This window comes from Hyla sarda, chromosome 6, assembly GCF_029499605.1.
Source record: "Hyla sarda isolate aHylSar1 chromosome 6, aHylSar1.hap1, whole genome shotgun sequence".
Classification (NCBI taxonomy): domain Eukaryota; kingdom Metazoa; phylum Chordata; class Amphibia; order Anura; family Hylidae; genus Hyla; species Hyla sarda.
This window is the reverse complement of record NC_079194.1, coordinates 291,366,427-291,392,573: the sequence shown is the minus strand read 5'-3', so window position 1 is coordinate 291,392,573 and position 26,147 is coordinate 291,366,427. Positions and strand designations below refer to the sequence as shown.

General features: G+C 39.0%; 2 protein-coding genes across 3 annotated transcripts in view; one reads left to right on the top strand and one right to left on the bottom strand.

Annotated features, from left to right (window-relative positions):
• Positions 1–12,826, bottom strand: part of NAP1L4 (nucleosome assembly protein 1 like 4) — a 41,149-nt gene extending 28,323 nt beyond the window's left edge. For both annotated transcript variants that reach the window (XM_056527717.1, XM_056527718.1), the window contains exons 1-2: positions 12,730–12,826; positions 760–819 (exon numbers count right to left, since the gene is read on the bottom strand). In XM_056527717.1, coding sequence (XP_056383692.1) covers positions 760–793 — 34 coding nt within the window. In that variant the 5' untranslated portion in view covers positions 794–819; positions 12,730–12,826. The remainder of the gene's footprint in view (positions 1–759; positions 820–12,729) is intronic.
• Positions 1–26,147, top strand: part of ELF5 (E74 like ETS transcription factor 5) — a 231,034-nt gene that overhangs the window by 69,231 nt on the left and 135,656 nt on the right. The gene's annotated exons all lie outside the window — the stretch shown is intronic.

Sequence of the window (26,147 nt, the reverse complement as noted above, 5' to 3'; positions counted from 1 at the left end):
ATCACCACCACCCCGACCGCTAACCCCCCCCCCCGCCGCACCTAAACCCCCCAGAGACCGCCGCCGCTTCCCAATTGCCTCCCCCATCCGCTGTTTTATAATTACCTTTTCCCAGGGCCTGGGGTCCACGCTTCTTCTGGCCCCTGCGGCGTCCTCCTGAGGGGTCACTGTGCACACCGACTGTGACGTCGAGGACGTCACTCGTCATTGCGCTGCGCAGCGCACAGCGTAACACAGGATGCGCAGGAGCCAGAATTAGCGCAGACCCCGGGAACAGGTAATTATAAAACTGGGAATAGGGGAGCCAATGGGGCAGCGGCGGAGGCGGTCTCTGGCCGGTGCGGCACCGTGGTGGGGGGTGCGGGGCGTTATCGGATTATCGGCATGGTAATATGCTGATAACATCCAAAATCGTTAATATCGGCCGATAATATCAGCCAAACCGATAATCGGTGGATCCCTACAAAGGACCCTTGATTTCTTAGTACAAAAAAAGAGGAGAGAGAGAGTCTCCAAGGACTGTATCCACCTTTTCCAGCCCACCGTAGAACCTGAAAGCTGAACTAATTTACGCAGGAAAAGTCATCAACTGCCGAGCCGAGAAGTTCCTGACAAATCGAATCACTGACTTCGCTCATCTCTAGTCAGAACCCTATTCTTGTGATTGGTGGATGTCCCAGCAGTCAGACCACAAGCGATCATACATTAGGGGGATTATTTATGTTGAATGAACTATAATATGTTTTCTGTGCCGCTCACCTTTCTTATCACTCGCATGTTTATTCCCTTCCATGGACGCTCCAGCAGTTGTCAGCTTTGCTGCAGGAAAAAAGAAAGAAAAAGTTCAGTCAAAACTCTAACAAACTCAAGCTAGGGTGGGGCAGTATGACAAAATATGTGTATCACGGTATTTTTTTTACCTTACGGCGGTTCCACGGTATATAATTATTTTCCGCGCGTGGGGTTCGGCTTCCCCCCCCCCCCAAAATCATGTGACCCGCCAGCACTGTTCTGCTCCCCCCAATTAATGATCAGCCCAGCGGGGTACTACTCACATATATCAAGCACTGCCCTCCTCCTCTTTGTTGGGGGCCGCCGGCGATGGAACTCACTGTATGCCAGTGGTCTCCAACCTGCGGACCTCCAACGCTGTCCGGGCATGCTGGGAGTTGTAGTTTTGCAACAGCTGGAGGTCCGCAGGTTTGAGACCACTGCTGTACGCTGTATCCCTATGCCCGGGCTGCAAAAGATACAGAAAATAAGCTTTTAACTCACCCACCTCGGCCTTACGCTGGGGACTGGAACGTGGACAGCCGTCAGCCTATCACCGGCCGGTGCGATGCCCCGCCCAGACCAGTATAGGCTGAGCCCACTGCCATGTAAGAAGCCGGCTGACAGCCAGTGATAGGCTGAGCCCACTGTCATGTAAGAAGCCGGCTGACAGCCAGTGATAGGCTGAGCCCACTGTCATGTAAGAAGCCGGCTTCTTACATGACAGTGGGCTCAGCCCATCACTGGCAGGGGTGGGACATCGCTTTGGCCGGTGATAGGCTGACGGCTGTCCTCCCCCGTCCCCAGCATGCGGCCGAGGTGGGCGAGTTAAAAGTTTATTTTCTGTATCTTTTGCAGCCCTGGCATAGGTATACAGCGTACAGCAGTGGTCTCAAACCTGCGAACCTCCAGCGGTTGCAAAACTACAACTCCCAGCATGCCCAGACCGCCGTTGGCTGCCCGGGCATGCTGGGAGTTGTAGTTTTGCAACATCTGGAGGTCTGCAGGTTGGAGACCACTGGCGTACAGTATAGAGTTCCAGCGCCCCCCAACAAAGAGGAGGAAGGCAGTGCTTGACATATGTGAGTAGTAAACCGCTGGGCTGATCATTAATTGGGGGGAGCAGAACAGTGCTGGCGGGTAAACATAGTTCCCCGATGGGGACAGCGCTGCACTAGGCTGATAATACATTACCAAGGGGGATGGGCCCAACCGGTATTGCGGTATGGGGGAAAATTCATATCGTGCAGCCCAAACAATTCGGTATGAACCGGTATACCGCCCAGCCCTAACTCAAGCTAATGAAAAGTCCAGTTCAGTCCATCTAGCTCAGTGTTTCCCAACCCAGGGTGCCTCCATCCTTTGGCTGTCCGGGCATGCTGGGAGTTGTAGTTTTGTAACAGCTGGAGGCACCCTGGTTGGGAAACCCTGAGCTAGATGGACTGGCATACATTGCATTCTCTTAGGCTGCATTCACATCTCATTTTTCCAATACGGTTCCCATATCAGGTTTTATGTAAAAAAAAACATGTCTCAAAACCAGACCGAACTGTATACAACCGTATATACCTCTGTACGGTTTTAAACTGTATAAGGTTTGAAAACGGAGGTCCGGTTGCATACGGTTTAATACGATTTTTGAAAAAAATTATAACTGATACGGTTTTGTGTTTGTCCTTAATTAAATAAAGTTCTTCTTGTTCTATTTGTGGGAAGAACTTTCGGCATGCACTGCGCATGTGCAAACCGGATGGAACCGTACGCACACACAGTTCTGTAACGGTTCCCATTCACCACCATTTAAAAAGAGACATATACGGGTTGTATCCGGTTTTTCACCCGGACATAAAACCGTAGTAATCTACGGTTTTGCGTACGGGGGGGGGGGGAAATGATAAAACTGTAAATGGAAATGCACCATCTCAGACAGCAATGCATTTTTGAGCAAAATTAGCAAAAAATAAATAAAAAAATAAAAACAGCCAAGTCTATACTTTTTGAAGACACCGGAATCGGGATTCCGCTGTGTGCACAGTGCAGTAGAGTCCCATAGAAAACGTGACAATAGGATGGCAGAATTTTGCACACAGACATTTTGCAGGGTGAATCTACAGCGCATATATATTTAAAAAAAAAAAAAAAATCATTTAGGGTAGGGTCACATGTGCCGTATTTTGCTGCGGATTTTCTGCAGCAGCAAATACGCAGCAAAAAAAAATAAAATAAACAAAAACAAACAAACAATTGGCACGTGTGACCCTACCCTTAAAGGGGTATTCCGTCCATAGACATCTTATCCACTATCCAAAGAATAGGGGATAAGATATCTGATCACAGATATGCAGCGCAGGAGGCTCATGACGTCACAGCCATGCCCCCTTCAATGCAAGTCTTTGGGAGGGGGCGACGGCCTCCCATAGACTTGCATTGAGGGGGCATGGCCATGACGTCACGAGCCTCCACCCTGAATAGTCAGTCATCCAGCACGAAGCGAACTTCGCTCTGTGCAGCGGATGTTTGGGGGTGCCACAGCCGAGATTGCGGGGGACCCCTGCGATCAGACATCTTATCCCCTATCCTTTGAATAGGGGATAAGGTGTCTAGGGGCGAAGAAATCCTGCGCATCAAATCTGTGCAGAATACTGTACGTGTGAATAGACCCTCAATGGGAATCTGACAGTCTTATTTGCCGCTGGATGACCCCACAGTCACACAACAAAATATCACAGCGGAATCCAATGTTTTCAATAGGATTCTGCTGCACCGTGCACATGGCAGGATTTCCGCTGCTGTAATTCTGATTCCAGTCCCAGGCGGAAAAAATGCACACGTTCATTCTTCCGAGCGGTCCTCGTGGCGGCAGAACATGCTATTTGCTGAATGTCTGTCCGTGTTTTTTGCCGTGTAAACATGGCCTTAGGGTACAAAAGCAAACATCCATGGAGCGCATTGTGGTTGCAAAACTTTGAAACTTTTTTTTTTTATTTCTCAGCCAAGTGTCAAGGAGGCGGAGCTGTTCAAGGGCCACAGCCTGGCACACTTCCTTGCTCTCCTTCACCTCTTTGCTCATTAAGTACCACTTAAAGAGGTACTCTGCTGCTCTGCGTTTGCAACAAACTCTTCGGAACGCAGGAGCAGGGAGCTTGTGACGTAATAGCCCCGCCCCCTCATGACATCATACCCATCTCCTCAATGCAAGTCTATAAGAGGGGGCGTGACAGCCATCGCGCCCCCTCCCATAGACTTGCATTGAGGGGGGCAGGCCATATTTGTCATGAGGGGGCGGGGCTATGAGGTCACGAGCTCCCAGCGCCGGCTCCAGCGTTCCGAACAGTTTGTTTTAAACGCTGAGCAGCGGGGTACCCCTTGAAAGGGGTATGCCGGTGGATAACTATTTTTTTTTTAATCAACTGGTGCCAGAAAGTTAAACAGATTTGTAAATTACTTCTATTAAAAATCTCTTAATCCTTCCAGTACTTATTAGCCGCTGAATATTACATAGGAAATTATTTTCTTTTTGGAACACAGAGCTCTCTGCTGACATCACGAGCATAGTGCTCTCTGCTGACATCTCTGTCCATTTTAGGAACTGTCCAGAGCAGCATATGGCTTGCTATGGGGATTTTCTCCTACTCTAGACAGTTCTTAAAATGGACAGAGATGTCAGCAGAGAGCACTGTGGTCATGGTGTCAGCAGAGAGTTCTGTGTTCCAAAAAGAAAAGAATTTCCTATGTAGTATTCGGCAGCTAATAAGTACAGGAAGGATTAAGACTTTTTTAATAGAAGTAATTTACAAATCTGTTTAACTTTCTGGCACGTGTTGATTAAAAAAAATAAAATAAAAATAACAAAAGTTTTCTACTAGAGTACCCCTTTAAACAGCTCAGCTCCACCTCCTTGACACTTAGCTGGGAAATAAAAAAAAATAAAAAAAAAAAATCACATTTTATAAGTTCGGCAACTACCAGATGCAGGAAAACCATTCTACCGTGTCTGTAGCTCTAAGCAACACACAGACCCGGCAGATTCTCATTGAAATAATAACAGGTTATAAAACAGGGCCTCACCCCAGAGGCACAGCGCCCGGGATCCTAATCCATGGCATAAAAGACAAATGTGGGACGATGACATTTTAGAAGCCCAGACACGTACAGAGCAGTGTACACAGCGTGCGGACGGGACACAGACCTGCCCTACCTGTTTAGGAGCCAGCCAGACCATGACCTGGGACCTACCCGGCGCTGCAGATCTGCCATGATGCCGCAGCATCATCACGTTATGAAATGATTTGAAGGGAATGTCAATTTTTTAAATAAAAAAAAGGTTTGATCTCTACAATTTTATTTACACTTAAGCAACGTAATGAACTGTGATTTTGCCAACTAAAAATCTCCTGCTGTTTTGGGCACGCAGCTACAGCGCAGAGCCGAGTGTCGCCATGGTTACAGACTACAAACAAACCCTGTGTAGTCAGATCCTGCATCTTGGGGAGAGGGAGATGGAGACTGGATGCAAAGTGGGAGGGAATGCAGAGTTAAGGCTGGGTTCACATGACGTTTTTGCTATACAGTAACCCCCCCCCCCCCCCGACATGCGATGGCCGCGACATATGATCAAATCGACATACGATGCTTTTATATGTTGGGGCCATCGCATTAACTGCTATCCGACAGAGCAAAATGCTTAAGCTGCTGTCGGATAGCAGTTTAAGCATCCCGGGCAGGTTCACTTACCTATCCCTGCTGCTCCGGGTCCACTTCGTGATCCTCCAGCGTTTTCTGCATCTTCTCCGGGCCTCGCTTTCCGGCGTAGTTATTACGTCGCTATGCACGCCGTCCCGGCGCCGCAACGTAATAACGTCACCAGAAAGCGAGGCCAGGACACCGGAGAAGATGCGAAAGAAGCCGGAGGATCCCGAAGAAGACGCCGGAGCAGCGAGACAGCATCGGGAGCGGTGAGGACGCGGTCTGGAGCAGCGGGGACAGGCGAGTATTAAATGCACTTTTTTACATTGCACGAATCCCTCAACATATGATGGATTTGACAAACGATGGGTCGTTTGGAACGAATTACCATCGTATGTTGAGGGATCACTGTACTGTTTTCAATCTGTTTTTCTAAAGAAAACCATATGGTAAAAAAAACTGATGGAACAGTATGGGAAAAAGTTAACCGTATGCGGTTTTTAAACTGCATACAGTTCCGTCCGTTTTTATTTTAAAAAAAAATTGTATGCGTGCGCATATATATATATACACACACACACACACACACACACACATTTTTGTCCATTTTTAATGGGAGGGGTGTTGGGTGGGGACTTTAGGATGCAAATGCGCATGTGCAAAGTAAAAACCGTATACGATTCCCGTATGGAACCGTATACATGTGCGTTTCCCATTGACATCAGTGTTAAAAAAAAAAAAAAAAAAAAAAAAAAAAAAAACTTATGCGGTTGCAGTACAGTTTTTAAACTGGAGACAAAAACATGGTCAACCAGGGTTTTGACTCCCGTTTAAAAACCGTACCTCAACCTCATATGTTTTTTTTTTTTTAAACATGGACGTCAATGGGAAACGCACATGTATACGGTTCCATACGGGAACCGTATACGGTTCTTACTTTGCACATGCGCATTTGCATCCTAAAGTCCCCACCCAACACCCCTCCACATAATTTTCAAAAACGTATGTTTTTGTTTTGTTTTTTAAATAAAAACGGACGGGACTGTATGCACTTTTAAAAAATAGTATACAGTTTAAAAGCGCATACGGTTTACTTTTTCCCATCCTGTTCCATCCGTTTTTTTGCCATTTTTTCTTCTTTAGGAAAACGGATTGAAAACAGTATGGCAAAAACGTGATGTGAACCCAGCTTATTTCCTTCACTGGGATAGCCCTGACATACAAGACACATGGGGGAGATTAATCAAAACTTGTGCGGAGAAAAAGTAGCCCTTAGCTACCAATCGGATCACTTCTTTCATTTTTAACAAGGCCTCTGAAAAAATGAAAGAAGCCATCTGATTGGTTGCTATGGGCAACTGGTCAACCTATCCTCAGCACAGGTCTTGATAAATCTCCCTATGATGTGTAACTAACTCTATACCAGTGTTTCCCATCCAGGGTGCCTCCAGCTTTTGCAACACTACAACTCCCAGCATGCCCGGACAGCCTTTGGTGCTTTAACTTATACTATGCTACTCTAGTGCAGTGGTCTTTAACCTGCGGACCTCCAGATGTTGCAAAACTACAACTCCCAGCATGCCCGGACAGCCGTTGGCTGTCCGGGCATGCTGGGAGTTGTAGTTTTGCAACATCTGGAGGTCCGCAGGTTGGAGACCACTGCACTAGTGCAACATGCTGCCTGTTGTAGTCTTTGTGTGGGTCAGCTGAAGAGCCATAGGCTGTGTCAAGGCATGCTGGGAGTTGCGGTTTCTTTGGCTCTGCAGCTGGCCCAAACCAAAACTACAACTCCCAGCATGTTGCACTATAACTTATATTAGCGCAACATGCTGGGAGTTGTAGTTATGGTTTGGGTCAGAGGCGGAGCCACAGGTTGTGTCAGGGCATGTTGGGATTTGTACCAGTTTTGGGTCAGCTGCAAGTCCCAGCATGTCCTGTCAGCCTGTAAAGGCATGCTGGGAATTATAGTTCTACTAGAACTATAGTACCCTCATCTCCCACGGGTGTCAAAGTCATTAGTGACCTAAAAAATAAAAATAAAATAAGTATAATAAAATAATAATAATAATAATAATAATAAGATAATAAATTATTATTAATTGTATTATTATCTTATATTAATTTTATTTAATAATAAAATTAATAATAATAAAATGAAGTAATAATAATAATAATAATAATAATAATAATAATTTTATTACTTACCTCTCCACACTGACCCCCCAGCAGGAGAGGTCTTTGATTGGCACACTGGAGTAACGTGACTGCCGCAGCCAATCAGAAGCCTTGCTGTGCCACTCCGCACACCCGAGTACAGAGAGTCACAGATGAGGCCACTGTTTGGCAACAGCGGGCACCTGACATCCACTGCTCCTGTAACACCAGAACGCCGACCACAGGCAAAACAGGGGATTAGCGCAGGAACGGAGGCAGAGGCAAGTACTGTATATGTTTTGGTTTTTAAAAAGGATAGAAAAAAAAACCTTAGTTCACAGAATTTGTCAAGCCCTGCTGCTCTATATAAGCAAAATAAATAAATTAAAATAAGAAAAAAAAAAAAAAAAAAAAAAGTTTTTTTTTAGTAGAGTACCCCTGCACTCTGGGGAAATTTAACATTTTTTATTTTATTTTTTTAATCAACTGGTGCCAGAAAGTTAAACAGATTTGTAAATTACTTCTAATAAAAAAATTAATCTTAATCCTTCCAGTACTTTTTAGTTGCTGTATGATCCACATGAAGTGCTTTTCTTTTTTGAATTTCTTTTCTGTCTGACAACAGTGCTCTCTGCTGACACCTCTGTCCATTTTAGGAACTGTCCAGAGGACAAGCAAATCCCCATAGCAAACCTCTCCTGCTCTGGACAGTTCCTGACATGGACAGAGGTGTCAGCAGAGAGCACTGTGGTCAGACAGAAAGGAAATTCAAAAAGAAAAGAACTTCCTGTGGATCATAACAGCAGCTGATAATTATTGGAAGGATTAAGATATTTTAATAGAAGTAAATTACAAATTTGTTTAACTTTCTGGCACAAGTTGATATAAATTATATATATATATATATATATATATATATATATATATATATATATATATATATATATATATATATATTTTCCAGTGGAGTACCCCTTTAAGTTATCTCTCATCCCCTCCCAGCTCTCTGCATTGCGTCCAGCACTGGATTCCCCCTTTGGATGATTCAGCTGAATTTCTGTAGCCGACTCCATACACAGAGGTTGTCACTGGGACACAAACCAGACAACGTCAACATAAAGCGTGACCCCGGGGCTCAGAATCATCTCGAACCAAGAGCCTGGAGGGGAGTAGGAGGACCTGCTGCATAAAGCATTGGTAGAGCAGGATTGTAATATATGGATCTATTCACACATTGCAGTCACTTTGCGTGGATACAAACAAACATTATAACAAAGTTGTAGAAAGTTTTATTATCCACAAAGTTGTTGTTTTTTGCTTTTTTTAAACGCACGTGTGTGTAATATATATCACACACATTAAAAAAAAATTATATATATATATATATATATATATATATATATATATATATATATACACACACACACACATTTATAATAATGTATACGTTTAAAAGATATACACACACAAATAAAAAAAATAAAAAAATATATATATATATATATATATATATATATATATATATATATATATATATATATATATATATATATATATATACACACACACACACACAGTAGTCCCTCAAGTTACAATATTAATCGGTTCTGTGACGACCATTGTATGTTGAAACCATCGTATGTTGAGACCAGAACTCTGTAGAAACCTGGTAATTGGTTCTGAAGCCACCAAAATAGGAAAAAGTAAGGATTAAAGATAAATAAGTAGATAACTAATATAGATAAAGCAAATCCTTACATATAAAAGTAATAAAGATCTGCTGGGAGCTGTAATCACTGTCTATGTAGAGGACAGGAGCTTCTTCAGGGTCCTGTACAGAACACAGTGTCCTAAAAAAGTAACATGGAGCCGCCCTCACCTGGTGTCCAAAGGAGCAGCAAACTGTGGCACAGGTAGAGTAGTACAAAACATGTAATACAGCCAGTCAGTGCATGCACTTCAGTAATACAGGTGTTTTACCAGTGAATGTCCATTCAAATTGGTCATTTCTTACAGCCATTGACACCTTTCACAGTTCTGGACTGTCCATAGCATTGTATGTTGAGTCTGGTTTCAAGTTACAATGGTCCAGAAAAAATCATTGTATGTTGAGGCCATTGTAAGTTGAGGGATCACTGTATATATATTTTATACTTAAATATATATTATTTGTGTATATATATATATATATATATATATATAAAATATATTATACATATATATTATTTGTATATATTTTACACGCAAAAATGTTTATATATATATATATATATATATATATATATATATATATATATACACATACAAATATATTTGTGTATATATAGATATACATTTATAATATTTTTTTAAATTTATAAATTAATATATGTACATTTAAAAAAAAGTATATATATATATATATATATATATATATATATATATATATATATATTGGGGGGGGGGTCACCATAGTGGAGAACATGTGTCGCCCCTCTGACTACATGAGTATTATAGTCTCTGTACATGGCTACAGAGAGGCTTTCAATGCAAACAAAGAAGCAGTGTTACCCCGCAGGAAGCTCCACGTGTCTGTGGTAAATGCCACCGCCCGTATCATGTAGGGTGTCTACTATTCAAAGCGCCATTCTGCCTCTATGACAGTGTTTCCCAACCAGGGTGGCTGCAGCTGTTGCAAAACTACAACTCCAAGCATGCCCAGACAGCCGAAGGCTGTCTGGGCATGCTGGGAGTTGTAGTTTGGCAACAGCTGGAGGCACACCGGTTGAGAAACTCTGCTCTATGGTGGCCGCTGCCCCGTATCATGTAGGGTGTTGAATATTTACAGCGCCGTGCTGCCTCTATGACAATGTCTCCTAACCAGTGTGCCTGCAGGATTTGCAAAACTACAACTCCTAGCATGCCCAGACAGCCAAAGGCTGTCTGGGCATGCTGGGAGTTGTAGTTTTGCAACAGCTGGAGGCACACTGGTTGGAAAACAGTGCTCTATGGTGTCTTCCTGTGTCAAAACTACAACTCCAAACATGTCAGGGCATGGTGAGAGTTGTTCTTCCACTACATGGGACAACTATGAGTGATCCCCAAACCTGAAGCCCTACAGCTACTGAAAAACTACAACTCCCAGCATGCCCGGACAGCCACTCGAGTTGTACTTTCGCAATAGCTGTCGACCACTGCACTACAATGAACCACCTGCCCTCCATTGACTTTGCTCACACAAAGGCTGCTACCCATCTTTCCTAGAATCCTGAGATGTCCCAGTGACTAATACTGGAGCAGGAGATAACTTGGAAAAGTTGTGGCCATTCAGGAGTCTGGAAAAGCAGAACATATCAACTTTTTCTGCTTCTCCTTTAATTCCCTGGCATCAGCAGTGCCACAGCGTGGTGCCAATGGACTGCAGTACAGCTCTGATGCCCGTGTAGTTACATGGAAGTAATACTAAGTTATTAATACCGTGACATGTGCCAGGGCCATGTGTGCCCCCTGCGCCCGTCCTGATCTATTATTATCATCTTCACACACTTCCTCCTGCAGCATATGTGCCGGAGTGATGTGTAGGATTACAGGGACGGCTGACAGGACAGCTGGTGCCACTAATGTGGCATAAAGTGCCGGATACCAGCGTTCTTATAGGGAGCCAAAAAATGGGAAACTAGAAACAGAAAGGGGGGTGGCATTATAGTAGGATGGCAGTGCCATGTCTGATCTAAACTAGATGCTGCAACGGGGGGAGGGGGAGAAACACCATACCACTACTCCCTGCTGCTGACGTATGGCCACTTATCACTTTATACATGCCAGGGCTTCCACAGCAATAGTAGAATAAAATTATCTTCAGATGTAGTTTAGATACGGGGTGGGCACCGTATCACCGCCCTCATCATGGAGTAGGAGTCCTGTATACCAGCTGCGGGCACAAGGAGGCCTGCATACCAGCTGCGGGCACAAGGAGGCCTGCATACCAGCTGCGGGCACAAGGAGGCCTGCATACCAGCTGCGGGCACATGAAAAGGCAGCAGGTGGCTTGTATACCAGCTGCGGGCACAAGGAGGCCTGTATACCAGCTGCATGCACAAGGAGGCCTGTATACCAGCTGCGGGCACAAGGAGGCCTGTATACCAGCTGCGGGCACAAGGAGGCCTGTATACCAGCTGCGGGCACATGAAAAGGCAGCAGGTGGCTTGTATACCAGCAGTGGGCACATGACAGGGCAGCAGGAGGCATGTATACCAATTATGGGCACATGTCAGGGCAGTAGGATGTTGGTTACACAGCAGGGTATCCCCATAGTGGGCGAGCTGCAGTGCGGAGCAGGGGGACAGGCTGCAGTCAGGGGGGCATAGGGGTGGAGGAGCAGGGGGGCAGGCTGCAGTCAGGGGGGCAAGCTGCAGTCAGGGGGGCAGAGGGGGTAGGCTGCAGTTAGGGGTAGAGGGGCAGGGGGGGTAGGCTGCAGTCAGGGGTAGAGGGGCAGGGGGGTAGGCTGCAGTCAGGGGGGCAGGGAGGGTAGGCTGCAGTCAGGGGGGCAGAGGGGGTAGGCTGCAGTCAGGGGGGCAGGCTGCAGTCAGGGGGGCAGAGGGGGTAGGCTGCAGTCAGGGGTAGAGGGGCAGGGGGGGTAGGCTGCAGTCAGGGGTAGAGGGGCAGGGGGGGTAGGCTGCAGTCAGGGGTAGAGGGGCAGGGAGAGTAGGCTGCAGTCAGGGGGTAGGCTGAAGTCAGGGGGGCAGGCTGCAGTCAAGGGTAGAGGGGCAGGAGGGGGTAGGCTGCAGTCAGGGGTGGAGGGGCAGGAGGGGGTAGGCTGCAGTCAGGGGCAGGAGGGGGTAGGCTGCAGTCAGGGGCAGGAGGGGGTAGGCTGCAGTCAGGGGTAGAGGGGCAGGCTGCAGTCAGGGGTAGAGGGGCAGGGGGATAGGCTGCAGTCAGGGGGGTAGGCTGCAGTCGGGGTAGAGGGGTAGGCTGCAGTGAGCACGCACTTGCCCTGGCTCCGGCCTACACCTGACGCCGTCTTCCCTCCTCACACACCCGTGATCCCCGAACAGCCCCGGAACCCCGCCCGTGTACAGTCCCACTCCCTCCCGCACACCACGGACGCTCCCGGCCTCTGCCCGCACTACCTCCACTTACCAGCCGCCTCAGATCGCCACACTCCTGCTCCACAGCCCCTGCCAGCCACGGGTCAAACACGGAGAAACCGATTGGTTAAATCTGCAATGACGTAGACACGCAGCCCTGCGCTGATTGGTGGAGGGGATGTCACTCTGTAAAATCACGTGATCGGTAGTATGACAGGCGCTGCTACCTATGCCGTAGCCCTGCGGTGTCCATGCTGCTCCTTATACTGTTACATCTTATATCCTGTATACACAGTCCTATATACACTGTCCTATATACTATATACACTGTCCTATATACTTTATACATTGTCCTATATACTATATACACTGTCCTATATACACTGTCCTATATACTATATACACTGTCCTATATACACTGTCCTATATACTATATACACTGTCCTATATACTTTATACATTGTCCTATATACTATATACACTGTCCTATATACACTGTCCTATATACTATATACACTGTCCTATATACACTCCTATATACTATATACACTGTCCTATATACTATATACACTGTCCTATATACTTTATACATTGTCCTATATACTATATACACTGTCCTATATACACTGTCCTATATACTATATACACTGTCCTATATACACTGTCCTATATACTATATACACTGCCCTATATACTATATACACTGCCCTATATACTTTATACACTGTCCTATATACACTGCCCTATATACTTTATACACTTTCCTATATACTTTATACACTGTCCTATATACTATATACACTGCCCTATATACTTTATACACAGTCCTATATACTATATACACTGTCCTATATACTATATACACTGTCCTATATACTTTATACACTGTCCTATATACTATATACACTGCCCTATATACTTTATACACAGTCCTATATACTATATACACTGTCCTATATACTATATACACTGTCCTATATACTTTATACACTGTCCTATATACTATATACACTGTCCTATATACTATATACACTGTCCTCTATACTGTAATATACTATATACACTGTCCTCCATACTGTAATATACTATATACACTGTCCGCTATACTGTAATATCCTATATACACTGTCCTCTATACTGTTATATACTATATACACTGTCCCCTATACTGTAATATACTATATACACTGTCCCCTATACTGTAATATACTATATACACTGTCCCCTATACTGTAATATACTATATACACTGTCCTCTATACTGTAATATACTATATACACTGTCCTCTATACTGTAATATACTATATACACTGTCCCCTATACTGTAATATCCTATATACACTGTCCTCTATACTGTAATATACTATATACACTATCCTCCATACTGTAATATACTATTTACACTGTCCTATATACTGTAATATCCTATATACACTGTCCCCTATACTGTAATATACTATATACACTGTCCCTTATACTGTAATATCCTATATACACTGTCCCCTATACTGTAATATACTATATACACTGTCCTCTATACTGTAATATACTATATACACTGTCCCCTATACTGTAATATACTATATACACTGTCCTCTATACTGTAATATACTATATACACTGTCCCCTATACTGTAATATCCTATATACACTGTCCCCTATACTGTAATATACTATATACACTGTCCCCTATACTGTAATATCCTATATACACTGTCCCCTATACTGTAATATACTATATACACTGTCCCCTATACTGTAATATACTATGTACACTGTCCTCTATACTGTAATATACTATATACACTGTCCTCTATACTGTAATATACTATATACACTGTCCCCTGTACTGTAATATCCTATATACACTGTCCTCTATACTGTAATATACTATATACACTGTCCCCTATACTGTAATATACTATATACACTGTCCTCTATACTGTAATATACTATATACACTGTCCCCTATACTGTAATATACTATATACACTGTCCTCTATACTGTAATATACTATATACACTGTCCCCTATACTGTAATATACTATATACACTGTCCTCTATACTGTAATATACTATATACACTGTCCTCTATACTGTAATATCCTATATACACTGTCCCCTATACTGTAATATACTATGTACACTGTCCTCTATACTGTAATATACTATATACACTGTCCTCTATACTGTAATATACTATATACACTGTCCTCTATACTGTAATATCCTATATACTATATACACTGTCCTATATACTTTATACACTGCAATTTAGGCTGTAACATCCTATATACACTGTCCCCTATACTGTAATATCCTATATACACTGTCCTCTATACTGTAATATACTATATACACTGTCCCCTGTACTGTAATATCCTATATACACTGTCCTCTATACTGTAATATCCTATATACACTGTCCTCTATACTGTAATATACTATATACACTGTCCTCTATACTGTAATATACTATATACACTGTCCCCTATACTGTAATATACTATATACACTGTCCCCTATACTGTAATATTCTATATACACTGTCCCCTGTACTGTAATATACTATATACACTGTCCCCTATACTGTAATATACTATATACACTGTCCCCTATACTGTAATATACTAAATACACTGTCCCCTATACTGTAATATACTATATACACTGTCCCCTATACTGTAATATACTATATACACTGTCCCCTGTACTGTAATATACTATATACACTGTCCTCTATACTGTTATATACTATATACACTGTCCCCTATACTGTAATATACTATATACACTGTCCCCTATACTGTAATATACTATATACACTGTCCTCTATACTGTAATATACTATATACACTGTCCGCTATACTGTAATATCCTATATACACTGTCCTCTATACTGTAATATACTATATACACTGTCCCCTATACCGTAATATACTATATACACTGTCCTCTATACTGTAATATACTATATACACTGTCCGCTATACTGTAATATCCTATATACACTGTCCTCTATACTGTAATATACTATATACACTGTCCCCTATACTGTAATATACTATATACACTGTCCCCTATACTGTAATATACTATATACACTGTCCCCTATACTGTAATATACTATATACACTGTCCTCTATACTGTTATATACTATATACACTGTCCTCTATACTGTTATATACTATATACACTGTCCCCTATACTGTAATATACTATATACACTGTCCCCTATACTGTAATATACTATATACACTATCCTCCATACTGTAATATACTATATACACTGTCCCCTGTACTGTAATATACTATATACACTGTCCCCTGTACTGTAATATACTATATACACTGTCCTCTATACTGTAATATCCTATATACACTGTCCTCTATACTGTAATATACTATATACACTGTTCCCTATACTATACTGTAATATCCTATATACACTGTCCTCTATACTGTAATATCCTATATACACTGTCCTCTATACTGTAATATCCTATATACACTGTCCCCTATACTGTAATATACTATATACACTGTCCCCTATACTGTAATATACTATATACACTGTCCCCTGTACTGTAATATACTATATACACTGTCCTCTATACTGTAATATTCTATATACACTGTCCCCTGTACTGTAATATACTATATACACTGTCCTCTATACTGTAATATCCTATATACACTGTCCCCTATACTGTAATATACTATATACACTGTCCTCTATACTGTAATATACTATATACACTGTCCTCTATACTGTAATATACTATATACACTGTCCTCTATACTGTAATATCCTATATACTATATACACTGTCCTATATACTTTATACACTGCACTTTAGGCTGTAACATCCTATATACACTGTCCCCTATACTGTAATATACTATATACACTGTCCCCTATACTGTAATATACTATATACACTGTCCTCTATACTGTAATATACTATATACACTGTCCCCTATACCGTAATATACTATATACACTGTCCCCTATACTGTAATATACTATATACACTGTCCTCTATACTGTAATATACTATATACACTGTCCCCTATACTGTAATATACTATATACACTGTGCCCTATACTGTAATATACTATATACACTGTCCTCTATACTGTAATATACTATATACACTGTCCTCTATACTGTAATATCCTATATACACTGTCCCCTATACTGTAATATATACACTGTCCTCTATACTGTAATATCCTATATACACTGTCCCCTATACTGTAATATACTATATACACTGTCCCCTGTACTGTAATATACTATATACACTGTCCCCTATACTGTAATATACTATATACACTGTCCCCTATACTGTAATATCCTATATACACTGTCCCCTATACTGTAATATACTATATACACTGTCCCCTATACTGTAATATACTATATACACTGTCCCCTGTACTGTAATATACTATATACACTGTCCTCTATACTGTAATATTCTATAAACACTGTCCCCTGTACTGTAATATACTATATACACTGTCCCCTATACTGTAATATACTATATACACTGTCCCCTGTACTGTAATATACTATATACACTGTCCCCTATACTGTAATATACTATATACACTGTCCGCTATACTGTAATATCCTATATACACTGTCCCCTGTACTGTAATATACTATATACACTGTCCTCTATACTGTAATATTCTATAAACACTGTCCCCTGTACTGTAATATACTATATACACTGTCCTCTATACTGTAATATACTATATACACTGTCCCCTATACTGTAATATACTATATACACTGTCCCCTATACTGTAATATACTATATACACTGTCCCCTATACTGTAATATACTATATACACTGTCCCCTATACTGTAATATCCTATATACACTGTCCTCTATACTGTAATATCCTATATACACTGTCCCCTATACTGTAATATACTATATACACTGTCCCCTGTACTGTAATATACTATATACACTGTCCTCTATACTGTAATATACTATATACACTGTCCCCTATACCGTAATATACTATATACACTGTCCCCTATACTGTAATATACTATATACACTGTCCCCTATACTGTAATATACTATATACACTGTCCCCTATACTGTAATATACTATATACACTGTCCCTCTATACTGTAATATACTATATACACTGTCCTCTATACTGTAATATCCTATATACACTGTCCCCTATACTGTAATATACTATATACACTGTCCTCTATACTGTAATATCCTATATACACTGTCCCCTATACTGTAATATACTATATACACTGTCCCCTGTACTGTAATATACTATATACACTGTCCCCTATACTGTAATATACTATATACACTGTCCCCTATACTGTAATATACTATATACACTGTCCCCTGTACTGTAATATACTATATACACTGTCCCCTATACTGTAATATACTATATACACTGTCCCCCTATACTGTAATATACTATATACACTGTCCTCTATACTGTAATATCCTATATACACTGTCCTCTATACTGTAATATACTATATACACTGTCCCCTATACTGTAATATACTATATACACTGTCCCCTATACTGTAATATACTATATACACTGTCCCCTATACTGTAATATACTATATACACTGTCCTCTATACTGTAATATACTATATACACTGTCCCCTATACTGTAATATACTATATACACTGTCCCCTATACTGTAATATACTATATACACTGTCCTCTATACTGTTATATACTATATACACTGTCCTCTATACTGTAATATACTATATACACTGTCCCCTATACTGTAATATACTAGATACACTGTCCCCTATACTGTAATATACTATATACACTGTCCTCTATACTGTAATATCCTATATACACTGTCCTCTATACTGTAATATACTATATACACTGTTCCCTATACTATACTGTAATATCCTATATACACTGTCCTCTATACTGTAATATCCTATATACACTGTCCTCTATACTGTAATATCCTATATACACTGTCCCCTATACTGTAATATACTATATACACTGTCCCCTATACTGTAATATACTATATACACTGTCCCCTATACTGTAATATACTATATACACTGTCCTCTATACTGTAATATACTATATACACTGTCCTCTATACTGTAATATCCTATATACACTGTCCCCTATACTGTAATATACTATATACACTGTCCCCTATACTGTAATATCCTATATACACTGTCCCCTATACTGTAATATACTATATACACTGTCCCCTATACTGTAATATACTATGTACACTGTCCTCTATACTGTAATATACTATATACACTGTCCTCTATACTGTAATATACTATATACACTGTCCCCTGTACTGTAATATCCTATATACACTGTCCTCTATACTGTAATATACTATATACACTGTCCCCTATACTGTAATATACTATATACACTGTCCTCTATACTGTAATATACTATATACACTGTCCTCTATACTGTAATATACTATATACACTGTCCTCTATACTGTAATATCCTATATACACTGTCCCCTATACTGTAATATACTATGTACACTGTCCTCTATACTGTAATATACTATATACACTGTCCTCTATACTGTAATATACTATATACACTGTCCTCTATACTGTAATATCCTATATACTATATACACTGTCCTATATACTTTATACACTGCAATTTAGGCTGTAACATCCTATATACACTGTCCCCTATACTGTAATATCCTATATACACTGTCCCCTGTACTGTAATATCCTATATACACTGTCCTCTATACTGTAATATCCTATATACACTGTCCTCTATACTGTAATATACTATATACACTGTCCTCTATACTGTAATATACTATATACACTGTCCCCTATACTGTAATATACTATATACACTGTCCCCTATACTGTAATATTCTATATACACTGTCCCCTGTACTGTAATATACTATATACACTGTCCCCTATACTGTAATATACTATATACACTGTCCCCTATACTGTAATATACTAAATACACTGTCCCCTATACTGTAATATACTATATACACTGTCCCCTATACTGTAATATACTATATACACTGTCCTCTATACTGTAATATACTATATACACTGTCCTCTATACTGTTATATACTATATACACTGTCCTCTATACTGTAATATACTATATACACTGTCCCCTATACTGTAATATACTAGATACACTGTCCCCTATACTGTAATATCCTATATACACTGTCCCCTGTACTGTAATATACTATATACACTGTCCTCTATACTGTTATATACTATATACACTGTCCCCTATACTGTAATATACTATATACACTGTCCCCTATACTGTAATATACTATATACACTGTCCCCTATACTGTAATATACTATATACACTGTCCTCTATACTGTTATATACTATATACACTGTCCTCTATACTGTAATATACTATATACACTGTCCCCTATACTGTAATATACTATATACACTGTCCCCTATACTGTAATATACTATATACACTGTCCTCTATACTGTTATATACTATATACACTGTCCTCTATACTGTAATATACTATATACACTGTCCCCTATACTGTAATATACTATATACACTGTCCCCTATACTGTAATATACTATATACACTGTCCTCTATACTGTTATATACTATATACACTGTCCTCTATACTGTAATATACTATATACACTGTCCTCTATACTGTAATATCCTATATACACTGTCCTCTATACTGTAATATACTATATACACTGTTCCCTATACTATACTGTAATATCCTATATACACTGTCCTCTATACTGTAATATCCTATATACACTGTCCTCTATACTGTAATATCCTATATACACTGTCCCCTATACTGTAATATACTATATACACTGTCCCCTATACTGTAATATACTATATACACTGTCCCCTGTACTGTAATATACTATATACACTGTCCTCTATACTGTAATATTCTATATACACTGTCCCCTGTACTGTAATATACTATATACACTGTCCTCTATACTGTAATATCCTATATACACTGTCCCCTATACTGTAATATACTATATACACTGTCCTCTATACTGTAATATACTATATACACTGTCCTCTATACTGTAATATCCTATATACACTGTCCCCTATACTGTAATATACTATATACACTGTCCTCTATACTGTAATATACTATATACACTGTCCTCTATACTGTAATATCCTATATACACTGTCCTATATACTTTATACACTGCACTTTAGGCTGTAACATCCTATATACACTGTCCCCTATACTGTAATATACTATATACACTGTCCCCTATACTGTAATATACTATATACACTGTCCTCTATACTGTAATATACTATATACACTGTCCCCTATACCGTAATATACTATATACACTGTCCTCTATACTGTAATATCCTATATACTATATACACTGTCCTATATACTTTATACACTGCACTTTAGGCTGTAACATCCTATATACACTGTCCCCTATACTGTAATATACTATATACACTGTCCTCTATACTGTAATATCCTATATACACTGTCCCCTATACTGTAATATACTATATAAACTGTCCTCTATACTGTAATATACTATATACACTGTCCCCTATACCGTAATATACTATATACACTGTCCCCTATACTGTAATATACTATATACACTGTCCTCTATACTGTAATATACTATATACACTGTCCCCTATACTGTAATATACTATATACACTGTGCCCTATACTGTAATATACTATATACACTGTCCTCTATACTGTAATATCCTATATACACTGTCCCCTATACTGTAATATACTATATACACTGTCCTCTATACTGTAATATCCTATATACACTGTCCCCTATACTGTAATATACTATATACACTGTCCCCTGTACTGTAATATACTATATACACTGTCCCCTATACTGTAATATACTATATACACTGTCCCCTATACTGTAATATCCTATATACACTGTCCCCTATACTGTAATATACTATATACACTGTCCCCTATACTGTAATATACTATATACACTGTCCCCTGTACTGTAATATACTATATACACTGTCCCCTATACTGTAATATCCTATATACACTGTCCTCTATACTGTAATATCCTATATACACTGTCCCCTATACTGTAATATACTATATACACTGTCCCCTATACTGTAATATCCTATATACACTATCCTCTATACTGTAATATACTATATACACTATCCTCTATACTGTAATATCCTATATACACTGTCCTCTATACTGTAATATCCTATATACACTGTCCCCTATACTGTAATATACTATATACACTGTCCGCTATACTGTAATATCCTATATACACTGTCCCCTGTACTGTAATATACTATATACACTGTCCTCTATACTGTAATATTCTATAAACACTGTCCCCTGTACTGTAATATACTATATACACTGTCCTCTATACTGTAATATACTATATACACTGTCCCCTGTACTCTAATTTACTATATACACTGTCCCCTATACTGTAATATACTATATACACTGTCCCCTATACTGTAATATACTATATACACTGTCCCCTATACTGTAATATACTATATACACTGTCCCCTATACTGTAATATACTATATACACTGTCCCCTGTACTGTAATATACTATATACACTGTCCTCTATACTGTAATATCCTATATACACTGTCCCCTATACTGTAATATACTATATACACTGTCCGCTATACTGTAATATCCTATATACACTGTCCCCTGTACTGTAATATCCTATATACACTGTCCCCTATACTGTAATATACTATATACACTGTCCCCTATACTGTAATATCCTATATACACTGTCCCCTATACTGTAATATACTATATACACTGTCCCCTATACTGTAATATCCTATATACACTGTCCCCTATACTGTAATATCCTATATACACTGTCCCCTATACTGTAATATACTATATACACTGTCCCCTGTACTGTAATATACTATATACACTGTCCCCTATACTGTAATATACTATATACACTGTCCCCTATACTGTAATATCCTATATACACTGTCCTCTATACTGTAATATACTATATACACTGTCCCCTATACTGTAATATACTATATACACTGTCCTCTATACTGTAATATACTATATACACTGTCCTCTATACTGTAATATCCTATATACACTGTCCCCTATACTGTAATATCCTATATACACTGTCCTCTATACTGTAATATCCTATATACACTGTCCCCTATACTGTAATATACTATATACACTGTCCCCTATACTGTAATATACTATATACACTGTCCCCTATACTGTAATATACTATATACACTGTCCTCTATACTGTAATATACTATATACACTGTCCTCTATACTGTAATATCCTATATACACTGTCCCCTATACTGTAATATACTATATACACTGTCCCCTATACTGTAATATCCTATATACACTGTCCCCTATACTGTAATATACTATATACACTGTCCCCTATACTGTAATATACTATGTACACTGTCCTCTATACTGTAATATACTATATACACTGTCCTCTATACTGTAATATACTATATACACTGTCCCCTGTACTGTAATATCCTATATACACTGTCCTCTATACTGTAATATACTATATACACTGTCCCCTATACTGTAATATACTATATACACTGTCCTCTATACTGTAATATACTATATACACTGTCCTCTATACTGTAATATACTATATACACTGTCCTCTATACTGTAATATCCTATATACACTGTCCCCTATACTGTAATATACTATGTACACTGTCCTCTATACTGTAATATACTATATACACTGTCCTCTATACTGTAATATACTATATACACTGTCCTCTATACTGTAATATCCTATATACTATATACACTGTCCTATATACTTTATACACTGCAATTTAGGCTGTAACATCCTATATACACTGTCCCCTATACTGTAATATCCTATATACACTGTCCCCTGTACTGTAATATCCTATATACACTGTCCTCTATACTGTAATATCCTATATACACTGTCCTCTATACTGTAATATACTATATACACTGTCCTCTATACTGTAATATACTATATACACTGTCCCCTATACTGTAATATACTATATACACTGTCCCCTATACTGTAATATTCTATATACACTGTCCCCTGTACTGTAATATACTATATACACTGTCCCCTATACTGTAATATACTATATACACTGTCCCCTATACTGTAATATACTAAATACACTGTCCCCTATACTGTAATATACTATATACACTGTCCCCTATACTGTAATATACTATATACACTGTCCTCTATACTGTAATATACTATATACACTGTCCTCTATACTGTAATATACTAGATACACTGTCCCCTATACTGTAATATACTAGATACACTGTCCCCTATACTGTAATATCCTATATACACTGTCCCCTGTACTGTAATATACTATATACACTGTCCTCTATACTGTTATATACTATATACACTGTCCCCTATACTGTAATATACTATATACACTGTCCCCTATACTGTAATATACTATATACACTGTCCCCTATACTGTAATATACTATATACACTGTCCTCTATACTGTTATATACTATATACACTGTCCTCTATACTGTAATATACTATATACACTGTCCCCTATACTGTAATATACTATATACACTGTCCCCTATACTGTAATATACTATATACACTGTCCTCTATACTGTTATATACTATATACACTGTCCTCTATACTGTAATATACTATATACACTGTCCCCTATACTGTAATATACTATATACACTGTCCCCTATACTGTAATATACTATATACACTGTCCTCTATACTGTTATATACTATATACACTGTCCTCTATACTGTAATATACTATATACACTGTCCTCTATACTGTAATATCCTATATACACTGTCCTCTATACTGTAATATACTATATACACTGTTCCCTATACTATACTGTAATATCCTATATACACTGTCCTCTATACTGTAATATCCTATATACACTGTCCTCTATACTGTAATATCCTATATACACTGTCCCCTATACTGTAATATACTATATACACTGTCCCCTATACTGTAATATACTATATACACTGTCCCCTGTACTGTAATATACTATATACACTGTCCTCTATACTGTAATATTCTATATACACTGTCCCCTGTACTGTAATATACTATATACACTGTCCTCTATACTGTAATATCCTATATACACTGTCCCCTATACTGTAATATACTATATACACTGTCCTCTATACTGTAATATACTATATACACTGTCCTCTATACTGTAATATCCTATATACACTGTCCCCTATACTGTAATATACTATATACACTGTCCTCTATACTGTAATATACTATATACACTGTCCTCTATACTGTAATATCCTATATACACTGTCCTATATACTTTATACACTGCACTTTAGGCTGTAACATCCTATATACACTGTCCCCTATACTGTAATATACTATATACACTGTCCCCTATACTGTAATATACTATATACACTGTCCTCTATACTGTAATATACTATATACACTGTCCCCTATACCGTAATATACTATATACACTGTCCTCTATACTGTAATATCCTATATACTATATACACTGTCCTATATACTTTATACACTGCACTTTAGGCTGTAACATCCTATATACACTGTCCCCTATACTGTAATATACTATATACACTGTCCTCTATACTGTAATATCCTATATACACTGTCCCCTATACTGTAATATACTATATACACTGTCCTCTATACTGTAATATACTATATACACTGTCCCCTATACCGTAATATACTATATACACTGTCCCCTATACTGTAATATACTATATACACTGTCCTCTATACTGTAATATACTATATACACTGTCCCCTATACTGTAATATACTATATACACTGTGCCCTATACTGTAATATACTATATACACTGTCCCCTATACTGTAATATCCTATATACACTGTCCCCTATACTGTAATATACTATATACACTGTCCTCTATACTGTAATATCCTATATACACTGTCCCCTATACTGTAATATACTATATACACTGTCCCCTGTACTGTAATATACTATATACACTGTCCCCTATACTGTAATATACTATATACACTGTCCCCTATACTGTAATATCCTATATACACTGTCCCCTATACTGTAATATACTATATACACTGTCCCCTATACTGTAATATACTATATACACTGTCCCCTGTACTGTAATATACTATATACACTGTCCCCTATACTGTAATATCCTATATACACTGTCCTCTATACTGTAATATCCTATATACACTGTCCCCTATACTGTAATATACTATATACACTGTCCCTTATACTGTAATATCCTATAT